The sequence below is a fragment of the Mustela erminea genome, chromosome X (genome assembly GCF_009829155.1).
Source record: "Mustela erminea isolate mMusErm1 chromosome X, mMusErm1.Pri, whole genome shotgun sequence".
NCBI classification, from domain to species: domain Eukaryota; kingdom Metazoa; phylum Chordata; class Mammalia; order Carnivora; family Mustelidae; genus Mustela; species Mustela erminea.
This window is the reverse complement of record NC_045635.1, coordinates 33,398,528-33,411,757: the sequence shown is the minus strand read 5'-3', so window position 1 is coordinate 33,411,757 and position 13,230 is coordinate 33,398,528. Positions and strand designations below refer to the sequence as shown.

Below are 13,230 nucleotides of genomic sequence, written 5' to 3'. Positions count from 1 at the left end.
GTGCTTCCACACCAGAGGCCCAGGCACCCCGCCATCACGGGAGAGCCAGGCCCAGGGGTGCTTGGGAAACACCCTAAGCTTCTGGTCTACAGGGAGGGAGAGACAGGCAGCTACTCATTAAGGACACACTCGGTACCGGGCACGGCGCTCTGCCACAGCTTCCAGGCACACATTAACTTAATCTTTGCGAAAATCCAAAGATGGGGGAACTCTTATTGTCCCCGTTTCACACATGAGGACAGTGCTGCTCAGAGAGAAGAGAGGACTGTCCCAGATCACATGGCCACAAAATGGTGAATGGGGATGGCCAACCTAGCTCCTCTGATCCCACTGTTGAAGCCACCAAGATGACCTCTGAGCAGCCCTCTATGACAGGCCGGGAGTGACAGGGGGGCTCTTGAGCAGATGACGAACAAGAGAAAATGACAGATGCCGACAGTCACAGGAAGGGGACAAACTGCCAGAACACTCGATGTGACAACTATTTTTTAACCCAAAACAGCACAAGACTGTTTATAAGAATCGTCCGTACTTGTGAGTTCACCATTTGGGAGGGAATTTACACAGAACACACTCACACCTCTCCAAACAGGCTTTCAGCCACTGAGAACTCTAGGTCGCCATCAAAATATGACCATACACAGGCTAGGTGTTTCAGCTGAGAATGAGACTAACAAATGTGTTTGTAAATGGAATACATTTACAAATAACCTGTTAAAGGGCCCCTGGGTGGCTCAGTCAGTTAAGCATCCAACTCTTGACTGTGACTCAGGTCATAATCTTAGGGTTGTGAGATAGAGCCCCGAGTCAGGCTCTGCAATGTGTGTGGAAGCTGCTTAAGATTCTCTCTCCCCCTTCTCCCTCAGCCCCTCCCCCTCCCTTCTTCTCAAAGAAATACATGAATAAAATATAAATCTATTAATAACCATTAAGAACTTCTGGGACAGCATGTCTTCGGCCAGATAATACCTTTGATGCTACTATTTACCAGCGTCCACAAGAGAGGAAAGAAGGATTTACTTCACAGAGCATCACAGCACTAATAATCCGTGTCTCAAGTCCCTTTTTGGAATGAGGCCAGGTCTAAACGAATGAAATCAACCTGAGCATGGCTCCTTTCCACATGCCTCTACACGGTTTCCCGTCGCTCCTCCATCTTCGTGGAAAGCCCCTGTCCCATTAGGTTCACACCAACTGCTACGCCACCCTCTCCACCCACCCCCACCGCCATCTCCTCCTGACTTCCACACATTCCCCCCATCATGAAGAAAGCCTTCAGCCCCACCCCGGTTACCATCATCGTTCTGGGAATTCGACACACCTGGGAGCACCCCCCCCCCCCCACCCACAGCCATCCTCCTGGGAGGCGTTGACTTGCTCAGAGCCAGGGAGGAGATCTTTCCCCCGCAGCCACCTACTCCCTCCACGGCCACACACCACCCCCGCCCGCAAACACTGTCCCCAGTAAACTGCTCCTGAAATACCCAACTCCAGCATCCCACACTGACCGCCCTTCCACCCTCCACTCCCCGTGGGAGATCTCCTGCCCCACCACCGGCCCCTCCGGCCATGGCCACTCCCCGTGCTGTCCCCAGAGAAACCGCTCCCTGAAATGCTGGACTCCAGCTTCCCACACCGACCGCCCCGTCCACCCTCCACTCCCCACGGGAGATCTCCTCCTGGACGTCCCACAGACACCGCCCACTCAGGAGCACAGAAACAGACACCAGTCAGAAAAATTGCACTGGATCGTAAGTCCTTTAATGGCTTTTGCTGACAGGAGAGCAGGCCTCCCTCGTCTATGCGCGGGGCCAGGGACTAGATGAGGTTGTTGGCTCTGGGACCCAGGCCGCCGCACTTTCTGGGCTGGGGCACCCCCTCCACCTGAGGGCAGGCGCTGTCCTCAAAGAGGCGGCTCAGGTGCTGGTGGCTGCCCAGGGCCCTCTGTATGTGCTCTGGGGTGATGCGTATCTTGTTGTTGTTGCGGGCCTCCTGGCCTGCCAGCTCGAGGATGTTGGCCGTCAGGTACTCGAGAACGCCCGTGAGGAAGATCGGTGTAGATGAGCTCAGGCGCTGAGCATAGCAACCCTGTCTCAGGAGGCGGTCCACGCGGCTAACCGGGAATTGGAGCTCAGCTCTCATGGAGCGGGACAGACTGTGCCTCCTATGTCTAGGATAGTGCCAGGGGCTTCTTCTCCCAGGCATGATGGTAGCTGGGTTTGGCCCTGCCTGATGGTGCCACGGGCCTGGGTCTGTCGCGATACCAGTGCTCGCTCCTGCCCACTGTGCCCCTCACTGGCCCGGGAGCTGCCTTTAAGGCAACTCGGACATTGTGATGTCATTGATGACACGGGGCCTGATCAGGACCCGCCTAGAAACATCTATGATGGAAACCTGGTCTCCGTGTTTATTGAACCCTCTGTATGAGGGAACATTTTCTAGGTGACTTTAATAGCCTAGCTTTAAAAAGGAAATGAATGTTCAATATAATCAGTGCCCTGTCTTTAGGACACTCCACTCCTGGTTACCGGATTCTAGCCTTGCATCATCTTTGAGCTCTCTTACAGCCCTTTGTAAATGGCTGGTAACCAACAGACATACGGAATGCTGTCCAGTAGAGGTCCAAAATAAAACCACTTTTCCCCATGTACACATTTAAATATTATATTTCTATATTCTTTGGATTCTCTTTTGAATTGGTTACAATATCTGCCAGTTCCTCATGAGTTAAAAAAAAAAAAAAACCTAACGCATTTCCAGTTCATATCCGCATAAGGGTCATGATTTTACTCTGAAAATATCTCCTGGGGGCGGGTAGGTGGCTCAGTCTGCTCAGCATTCAACTCTGTTTTGGCTCAGGTCGTGATCTGAGATCAAGCCCTGCGTCAGACTCCGTGAAGCCTGCGGAAGGTTCTCTCCCTCAGGTGCTCCCAACCCTGCTCAGTCATGCTCGCACGCTTTCTCTCTCTCAAAAATACCTTCTGTTTTGAAGATCACACTGATATGCCCAGGGGGTTCACCTGTGAGAGCCAGGTACATATTCGTTGACACAGAAGTGTACCTTGTTCTCAGCTGAGTGTTGCATTTCTTCTAGGTGAATCCAAAGTACAGATAGTACTTTGTTAATGTTATTTTTCTAATTTAAATTTTTAATAATGGTCATTTTCTTCTCTAACTTTGTGTTTTTCTTGCTGTTTAATTTTTTTTTCAAAATCTGGATCAGTTCTGGTGGGTTTGTTCACAAGATCTTCAGAAAGAGCTCCTGGGCCCTTCAGAACCAAGTGATACATTGAAGCCATGAGACTTCAGTTTGTTCTCTGTGGAAAAGGCTCAATTTTCTTGGAGTGTGGGTCTGTTCTCCAGAGGAGGTGACAGTATTACTCCTCACCTGTGTTAGTTTCCTATGGCTGTTGTAACGAATTGCCACAGACTTAGTGGCTTTAAACAATGCACATTTATTTTCTTCTAGGTCATACATTGAAATCCGCTTCACCAGGCTAACATCGAGGTGTAGACAATGTTGCCTGACCTCTGAAAGATCTAGGGTAGAATCCATTTCCTTGCCTTCTCCAGCTTCTAGAGCTGAATTTCTTGAGTCACAGCTTCTTCTATCTTCAAAGCCAGCAGAGCTGTGCCTTGCTTCAGCTGTCACATGGCCTTTTGCTTTTGTATTCAAATTTCCCTCTGCTTCCTTCTTAGAAGGGCGCTTTGATTTCTAGGGCCAGCCTCAGTTATCCAGGATAATCTTCCCACCTCACTGTCTTTAACTTACAACTACAAAGTCCCATTTGCAAGATAGAAAGGAACATGACCAGATTCCACCGAATAGGACCTGAGTATTTTAGAAAGCCCTATTTCACTCTCCCATTTTACTTTATATAAAATCTGCCTAAGGAGCAGAGATTCCGTATCTCGACAGAATATCCCTTTGTTCTGACTTCAACATGTCTTTGATTATTCTCTATAAAATAAAAGAGGGGTGCCTGGGTGGCTCAGTGGGTTAAGCCTCTGCCTTTGGCTCAGGTCATGATATCCAGTCCTGGAACTGAGCCCCACATCAGGCTCTCTGCTCAGCAGGGAGCCTGCCCCCCCCCCACCTGGCTCTTTGCCTCCTTGTGATCTCTGCCTGTCAAATAAATAAATAAAATCTTTAAAAAATAAAATAAAAGAAACAATAGTTCTGCATTTCTAAAGTTTTACGGACTTTACTTAATGGACTATTCTATATTTACTTATACCTTGCCACTGAATTAGTAGATAGCCAAACTACAAGCATTCACCTTCTCAGGCCCTCATGATTCTACCTTAAGCATGCAAATGTCCACATAGCATTCGATTTTAGCATTCCCGAAATACAATCTTAAATGAAAATTGAAATAAAATAATACTTTGCAGTATCTTTTGCACTGAGAACTGCCTTTGGTTTTCAACTGATTTCTCACAGGGCCCCTGGAAAATCAAAGATTTATTTTTTCACATTATAAAAAAGAGAAGCGCTAGAAATAATTAGATTTATTGGACATATCGCTACTGATGAGTTGCACAGAAAATTCCCAAATCAAAAGATGTGCTCAGACTTCCCTAGGCTAAATATTAATACAGAAAATACTAATATAAGTGTTTCAAATGTTCTATTCTGTATGGGCAGTTTCTAGAGATCTGTCAGTGGCTTTACTGTCCATGAGATGTTTCTAATTATCAGAGTCCTGCTGGTGATTTGGGTAACAAAACAATAGTGCTATCAGCCATCATTACTTTGAAATATTTTCAAATTACTTTGAAATATTTGGTTGCAACCTTCCTCATAAAATCTCAATCCAGCATCTTATAGGCCAGTGCTTTTTGACAAAGTACACGCATCAAACCTACCTATAATAATGGTTAAATTCTATGTGTCAACTTTGCTAGCCTATGCAGGTCTACACTTTTCGGATGAGATTAACATCTACTATCAGTTTATTATAAGAAAAGGAAATTAGCATCATACAATCAGTTGAAAGTGCAAAGAGCAAAAACTGGGGTTTCTTGGAGAAACATTTAGCCACATTGTAACAAAGAAACCTGGCTAGAGTTTCTAGCCTGTTGACCTACCTTACAGAATTAGCACTTGTCAGACCAGATAACTGCACGACCCAATCATATTCTTTCTCACACACACACATATCCTATTGGTTCAGTTTTTTTTTTTTCTGGAGAACTCTAATACACCAATGGGATTTTATTAAAATCCTTAAGTCTAGGACCTATACCATACATTTTTGGTTACATCATTACCCTTTATAGACACTGGGTCAAAAACTCTTTTCTTGTCTTGTCATCTTCTTTCATGCGTGACAAAAAAAAAAAAAAAAGGTAATTCCACCTGTAGCTTCACTACTCTTGTGCCATCACAAATTTTTACTTACAAAAATTATCAGTAAGTTAATCTCAGTCATAAGTATCTGTCTCCTCCAGTTTGTCATCAGCTTTACACTGAGGCTTCTCTAAAGGCACTATAATCATCTACAGCCCAGAGACTGTCTTCAACAAATAAGGATGGTCTCAGAACCCCATAAAAAAAAAGATAGTAACTTCAAGATGCTTCCAGAATAAACTATTAAGCACAGGCTTCTGATGTCATCACATAATCACTCTTAAGACCCCGTCAGGAGACAGAGTGAGAATTTCGAGAACACCTTATTTGAGAAGGAGATGGGTTCATGGAATGGCTCTCACAATGTTCAGTGGGACAAGATTTGCAAGTGGAACAAAAGGAACCAGGATTCGCCAAGCTCAAAGACCTGTAGCAGAAGATCAGTCCTCTGATCCCAACCTGTCTGGCCTTTTCCAAACAAAACAGAAAGGACAATTTTAGGGAGTGAGTTGTTCCTTGTGCTTTCCTAGAAGTCCAAGAGACCTTAACAACACTGTGTTGAAGAGATTAGCTTCTGTATCCCAGAGGAGAACATTAAACACTTTCTATCTTCAGGCTCATTTCTCAGGGTACAGTAGCAGCAGGGCCTCAGCGAAGTTACCAGAACGTGACTGTCATATTTGCTGTTCTACCCACTTGCCGTGTGATGTTGGGAGAGTGGAGTATCATCTCTGGGCCTCAGTGGCCCCAGCTGTAACCTAGAGATGCTCAGAAAGAATCCCTGTCCTTTAACCCCATTTCTCCACTGTCAGTATGGACTTCTCTTAGGAAAAGCTCAGACTGGCAATTGTACGCCTTGAGTAGACCTTTGAAACAATTTAGTCCAACCTCCTCATCTGACAGCTGTGGAAGCTGATGTGCCCAACCCCCACCCCAAGTAAACCACACCTATGGGAGACCAGAACCAGACTTCCCTCCCTCTTCTGTCACTATTTTGTCCCAATATGTCATGAACACCCTCTCCTCCACGGTCAAGTTGGTCAACTGCTTTCATCCTACGTGGCAGAAGCCAAGATATCACACAACCACAGTATCTAACCTGCCTTCCTGCTGCACACTGATTTCCTTTAGTAAAGTTTGTTTAAACACATGAAGTTTGGAAGGATTTCCCCACAGTGATTCTGGAATACTAAATACATGACAGACCAATCTACTGTTTTCATGAAGGACTCTGAAAGCAGAAACACTAAACAGAACAGCCAAATTCATGTCCTATTCATTGCCTTTCCCTAGATTCAAAACCACAATCCTTAAAGAATAAGATAAAATAAAAATCATTCTGATAGTGCTATTCAAATGTGATTTGGGGCTGCTGTAGGCCATGAAAGTATCTGTTACCCATCAGCTACAGCAGGGTGGGAAATGGTCGGCCTTCAGTAACCTTTAGAGCAGTCAGGTTTTGCCATAACATTGAAGTGAGTGGAGTCTTCTCGCTGAACAGAGTTTATACTAGTTCAGATGACGAACTCAAGTAGAGTCTAATGTGAATTCTTCTATAGTCCTACTGAAACATGACCGCCTGTCAGCTCGCAGTGAATTTGAACAACAGAATATATTGGCCCCATAGCAAAGACAATTTTGACGAGCTCTGTGCTGTTCATATTTATTGAAAGAGAAAATTTCCTCCTTCAGAAAACTGTGGTTTTACAATTAAATTATGATGGGGATGATGAACTCAAGGAACTTTAAAAGCCAGATGAGTATTGTAAATGAGTGAACAGGGCCATATATGAGATCCGGCAAGGAGGGGTGAGTACTGGGACAAAACAGAGAGACCCAGTATGAATGGGACAGCAGCCAGTCAGTGTCACATGACACACAAACATATGTGCCCACACATTGTGATTTCACCAGAGGAGTCAGAGGAGTTTTCAGGTTAAAAGTTCTTGATTTTTAAATGCTGGCAGCTGATTGATTTTCCTTTGAAAGAGTCATTATAGGCCTAATGATTCCATCTGCACACCTCCATTATGTCTGCGAGCAGTCACTTTTGTAATTTGTTCTTTAGGCAAATGATTTATTGATATTTATAGATAATCTTATCATTCTTGAATCTTATTTTGGGGCTCCAAAGGCTCTTTCCAAATAGTTAGGTGGTCTCCCTCTGACCACTTTCTGTAGGATCTGTCAGATTCAGGGACTAAGGAAGCCTGGGCCTTCAAACGCCACGATTCTCAAAGGTTGTTCTCAGTAAGAGGCCAGTCTAGTGTCCAGGCCTTGTGCTCAGGCCAATCCCAAGCCCACATGACCCTCCCTAAGGCCCCCCAACCCTCCAGCTTCCCCTCAGCTTGGTTTCTGGGCTCATCTCTTCTCAAACATTATGTTTTCTGCTGTGGTAACGTGTCTGACCCCAGCCTGTCCCGATACTGCCTTGATCACAGACCTGGTTTGGCAGCTACATCCTTCCCAGACCATCCCCACTCACTCCAGCTTTCGCTCTCCACTCCCAACAGGGCACTAGCCATCAATGGTGTCCTCTTTCCAGGGCCTAAGCTAGAGTTAACTGTTCCTCACCATCCCCCACCTCCCACTTTTTGGAAATGCACAAAGGGCCTAAACTCGGGTGGCTCATTCTTTCCCAAGGGCAGCGATTGTCAGTCTCTGCCTGCCTTCCTCCCCCAGTGTAGGATTCCTGTGCCCATGTAGGAGGGGGACATGGCAGGGTGCTGCATTTACACCCACGCTCTACTGATCATGGCCTCCATGTTTCCTGGGAAACCCACAAGCACAGCAGAGGCATAGCTCTTAAAGGGACGGTGGCACTGCCCTGCCAGGTTCTACCATGCCCTCGTGACTGCAGAGGGCTCGCCAACATAAAGTCACTAAGGCTCAAACTCCAAACTCGACCTTGGACATCAGATCGTCCGAGTGAGCCCAAGAAGCCTGGCTCCCTACAGGTGTCACAGGGACCATTAGTTTCCACTACTGCACGGACCGTGAGGTGACCGCCTGACCACACGGGTCTGCTCCACGGACATAACTTATGCACATACTCTCACATCTCTGGCCTTTAATGAATTAATTCCTCCTTAGCTGTGCCTTCTGGTAGAGGTCCCAGGAGACTATTTTGTGCCAAAACAAGCCACTGCCATAAGCCAAAACCAACAGCTTCTAAAAATCAGCTGCGTAACCAACATACCAAGATCTTAGCATAACGACTGATTCCCTAGCATCACTCACACTGGAGGCACTCCCTGTTGGCTGAAGGACACCAAATACAAGAAACCATGCCCGGGGTGCAAAGATGTGCCCCTTCAGGGATGGGGTGCCGATGCTGGTGCTATCCTGTGATCCTCCTGGGAAAGAGATTCACCTGCAGCTGCTGGGAGAGGCCTGCTGGCTACTCGGATGAACAGAAGAGTAACCGTTGAACTTGGCTAAGGCTAGGAGGGAGTCCTGGCTCTCCATAACATACCACAACTTTGTGGGGTGGACGTCTTGACGGTGAGGTTTCTGAAAATATGGGGCTGAGTGGCATTAGGGAGCAAGAAAATTTCCTTGGATTTCTACAAGCACATATCCTGATGACCTCTAAACACAGCTGGGATGCTGTTAGTGTCAGGACACTCCTGTGAAGTAGACAAAGGCAAAGCCAGCTCCACACTTTGACAGATGGTGGAAGGAGGCAGAGGGAGGGTGAGGAGGGAGACAGGCAGCTATTAAGAAATCTTTTTATTGCCTGTTTTAGGCCAGAGAGTAGTATGTATGTATGTATGTGTGTATGTATGCATGCATATATATATGTGTGTGTGTGTGTGTATATCCACTTAATTTACCAGTATCCACAAGAGAAGAAAGAAGTATATACTCCACAGAGCATCACAGCCTAAACTCGGTGTTTAGGTGTTTAGACACATCTGTGAGACAGAGCCCCGAGTCAGGCTCTACAATGTCTGTGGAAACTGCTTAAGATTCTCTCTCCCCCTTCTCCCTAAGCCCCTCCCCCTCCCTTCTTCTCAAAAAAATAAATGAATAAAATATAAATCTATTAATAACCATTAAGAACTTCTGGAACTGCATGTCTTAGGCCAGATAATACCTTTGATGATACTGTTTACCAGCGTCCACAAGAGAGGAAAGAAGGATTTACTTCACAGAGCATCACAGCACTAATAATCCGTGTCTCAAGTCCTTTTTTGGAATGAGGTTGGGTCTAAACGAATGAAATCACCCTGAGCATGGCTCCTTTCCACATGCCTCTACACGGTTTCCCGTCGCTCCTCCATCTTCGTGGAAAGCCCCTGTCCCATTAGGTTCACGCCAACTGCTACGCCACCCTCTCCACCCACCCCCACCGCCATCTCCTCCTGACTTCCACACATTCCCCCCATCACGAAGAAAGCCTTCAGCCCCTCCCTGGTTACCACCATTGTTCTGGGAATTCAACATGCCCAGGAGCCCTCCCACCCCCGGCCCCCACAGCCAACCTCCTGGCCTCCCAGGCGTGGACTTGCTCAGAGCCAGGGAGGAGATCTTTCCCCCGCAGCCACCTACTCCCTCCATGGCCACACACCACCCCCCCGCCCGCAAACACTGTCCCCAGTAAACTGCTCCCTGAAATACCCAACTCCAGCATCCCACACTGACCGCCCTTCCACCCTCCACTCCCCGTGGGAGATCTCCTGCCCCACCACCGGCCCCTCCGGCCATGGCCACTCCCCGTGCTGTCCCCAGAGAAACCGCTCCCTGAAATGCTGGACTCCAGCTTCCCACACCGACCGCCCCGTCCACCCTCCACTCCCCACGGGAGATCGCCTCCTGGACGTCCCACAGACACCGCCCACTCAGGAGCACAGAAACAGACACCAGTCAGAAAAATTGTGCTGGATCTTAAGACCTTTATTATCATTTACTGATGACAGAAGCCAGACTTCCTCAGCTATGAGAAGACTTGGCTTGGACTGAGGCTGTGAGGACTGCCACAAGTCTCCAGGAACTCAGGCTTTAGCCATTTCTTCTGGATCCAGGCATCTCATCGAACAGTGTGAAGGCTGTATCCTTCAAGTGTGGATGAGGGTCTCCACCGCTGTTCACTGCTCTCTCCACATCTTGTGGGGCGGTCACCATGTTGTTGTTGTTGGCCTCAGTGCCGACCAGGTCCAGGATGTAGTCAGTGAGGTAGTCAAGCATGGCAAGGAGGAAGTCAGTTGTGGATGAACTCAGGCGATGTGTGTATTGGTCCTCCTGCAGGAGGCGGTCCACGTAGCTCACAGGGAACCGGAGCTCAGTTGTTATAAGATGGGCTTGAGTCTGACGGGAGCTCCCATGGTTTTTCTTTCCTGACATGATGTTGGCTGGTTTGGGCTCCAATCAGCTCTACTTGATTGTTCAGCTGGACTAGGCCTCTCAAGACACCAGCAGTCACATCCGCCCACTATATCCCCATGCTCTGGCCCCTCATTGGTCAGGGAGATGCCTTTGTGACATCCTAGACTTTGAGATGTCATCAGTACCCATTGTGCCCCTATCAGGCCTCAGCCCAGAAATGTCCATGACAGGAACTTGGTCACCCTAATGACTGGGCCCTGATTTTGAGAAAATGGCCATTTTCTGCTTGATTTTAACATTGTACAGATAAATACATATTTCAGTGGAAAACTCTTCCCTGTCTTAGGACACCATTCCACATGATCTGATTCTAGCCTTCTAGGTCTTTGAGGTCTTTTACAATCCTTTGTTAGTTGCAGTTTTGTGATAAATATGTAAAATGTCTTGGCTAGTAGAGACCACATTGTTCCCCCCACCACATGATGGAATGAAACCAGTTTCGCCTCCATTTACACATTCGTTTAAATATTCTTGATTAATATCCCTGTATCTAATTCTTGGATTCTCTATGAACCAGTCAGAGCATCTTCCCATTCCCTCACTGATTAAACAGAATCTTTTAACACATTTATTTCATACCCATTTTAAGTGTCTTCATTTGACACTGTTTGAAAAATATCTCTTGATCATTTTGGAAGTCATAATGAGATGCACCATGGAGTTATCTATCAGCATCAGGTAAACATTGTTGAGAGAGAGAAGTTTACCTTGGGCTTAGTTTAATCTCAGTCATGACTTCTTGGCTGTCTTAGGTGAAGCCAAAGCACTAAGAGATGTTTCCTCTCATTTTTTCCTCAGTTTTTAAAGATTTTATTTATGTATTTGAGAAAGAGAAACAGAAACAGAGAGAGAGCATGAGCAGGGAGAGGGGCCAAAGGGGAGGGAGAAGCAGACAACCCGCTGAGCACAGAGCCTCTTGCCAGGCTCAATTCCAGGACCTGGAGATCACAACCTGAGCCAAAGTCAGATACTTAACTGAGTGAGCCACCCAGGCGCCCCATCATTCTTTTCTCATTTTAATTTTCCTCTCCACTGAGTCTGTGTTTCTGCCTTATTTTTGGTTCATTTATAGCTGATAACAGACTTTTCCAATCCAAAAGAGAGGATAAGGAAACAAGGAGTCTCTGATCCAAGAGGGCCGATCAAGCAGGGACACCTACAGACATTGACACGTTTCAAGGTCTGGGAATAACTGTGGCTCCCCCCTCTGACCTTCGTCCTTAGCTCTGCCCTCTAGCCCCTGGGCTCTGTCCTCAAAATTATCCTCCCTTTATTCTGAGTGCAACACATGTTTGCAGCTAAGTAGTTCTATTGGCTTCTTTTCCTCTGAGCAAATCTTGGGAGTTCCATGGCCGCCTTTCATCTACCCTCCCAGTTAAAGATGGCATTGTTTGTGCTGACTTAACATAATCAGAAATCGTGTAGTCACCCTGTACGTCATGGGGATTCAAGCCCATAGACAAGAGACGTGTTCATAGATTCCCGCCAGGAAAATGCCATCTCAGCTCCTTGCTTCTGTTGAGGTGGCTGAGGTTACCCATGCTTCACACCCCATGTCGCTTCAAAGAACCCTCTGTTTGAATACTTTGATCTGATCCCTCAGAGAAAAGATGTGTCTAGCTACAAGCTCGATTTTTATCTCCACAGGATGCTTTCTTAACAGCAAATCCTCTCATTTTACTGTGTTTTGCAATCTAGAAAGTCTGAGAATGGCTCCTGTCTTCAAGTCCTGGTTCTTTTTTGCTTAACAGCTGATCCCTCAATTTACTTTCCTCTAGCATTTTCCTCTAAGTAGCAAGAAGAAACAAGGACAGGCCTTCGAATCTGCTCAACCAAATCTTTGATTCACTATTCATGAGTTCTGCTTTCTGTGTAACTGTAGGACAAAATTCAGCCAAGATTTCTGCCACCATATAATAAGAATCCCCTCTTCTGGGGCGCCTGGGTGGCTCACTGCCTTCAGCTCAGGTCATGATCTCAGGGTCCTGGGATTGAGCCCCACATCGGGCTCTCTGCTCAACAGGGAGCCTGCTCCCCCCCCCCGGACCCCTCCTCTCTCTGCCTGCCTTTCTGTCTGCTTGTGATCTCTTGATCTCTGTCTGTTAAATAAATAAATAAAATCTTCATATATATATATATATATATATATATAGGCCCAGGCCAGGATTGACAAATATTAATTTAAAAAAAAAAAAAGAATCCCCTTTTCTCTAGCTTCCAGTATGATGTTCCCAGTTTCTTTCTAAATCTTTACCAGCAACACCTCTGGCATTCATATTTCCATCAGCTGGTTATTTATGATGTATTAGGTCTTCTTTAAGACAATGTAGGTTTTCTCCACTGTGCTCTTTACTTCTCTTTGAGTTCCCACCAGCAGCATTTTTAACATCCATATTTCTACTAACTGGTTAAGGTAATCTAGCATTTTCTATCATGCTTCTCAAAATTATTCCAGCCTAGGGCCATTATCCAAGTCCAAAGCTGCTTCC

At 46.4% G+C, this 13,230-nt stretch overlaps 2 protein-coding genes across 2 annotated transcripts; both read right to left on the bottom strand.

The window, feature by feature from the left end:
- Positions 1–1,739: 1,739 nt before the first annotated feature.
- Positions 1,740–2,306, bottom strand: LOC116582803 (histone H2A-beta, sperm-like). The gene has a single exon (XM_032330567.1). The coding sequence runs from the start codon at positions 2,203–2,205 to the stop codon at positions 1,819–1,821; it is 387 nt and encodes a 128-aa protein (XP_032186458.1). The 5' UTR covers positions 2,206–2,306; the 3' UTR covers positions 1,740–1,818.
- Positions 2,307–10,214: 7,908 nt separating this feature from the next.
- Positions 10,215–10,814, bottom strand: LOC116582804 (huntingtin-interacting protein M). The gene has a single exon (XM_032330568.1). It carries the CDS (start codon positions 10,697–10,699, stop codon positions 10,358–10,360), a length of 342 nt encoding a protein of 113 aa, XP_032186459.1. The 5' UTR covers positions 10,700–10,814; the 3' UTR covers positions 10,215–10,357.
- Between the last annotated feature and the right edge of the window lie 2,416 nt (positions 10,815–13,230).

Bases quoted from the DNA above. Each gene is read 5' to 3' on its own strand.
- LOC116582803 (XM_032330567.1), bottom strand. From the start codon at position 2,205: ATGCCTGGGAGAAGAAGCCCCTGGCACTATCCTAGACATAGGAGGCAC.
- LOC116582804 (XM_032330568.1), bottom strand. From the start codon at position 10,699: ATGTCAGGAAAGAAAAACCATGGGAGCTCCCGTCAGACTCAAGCCCAT.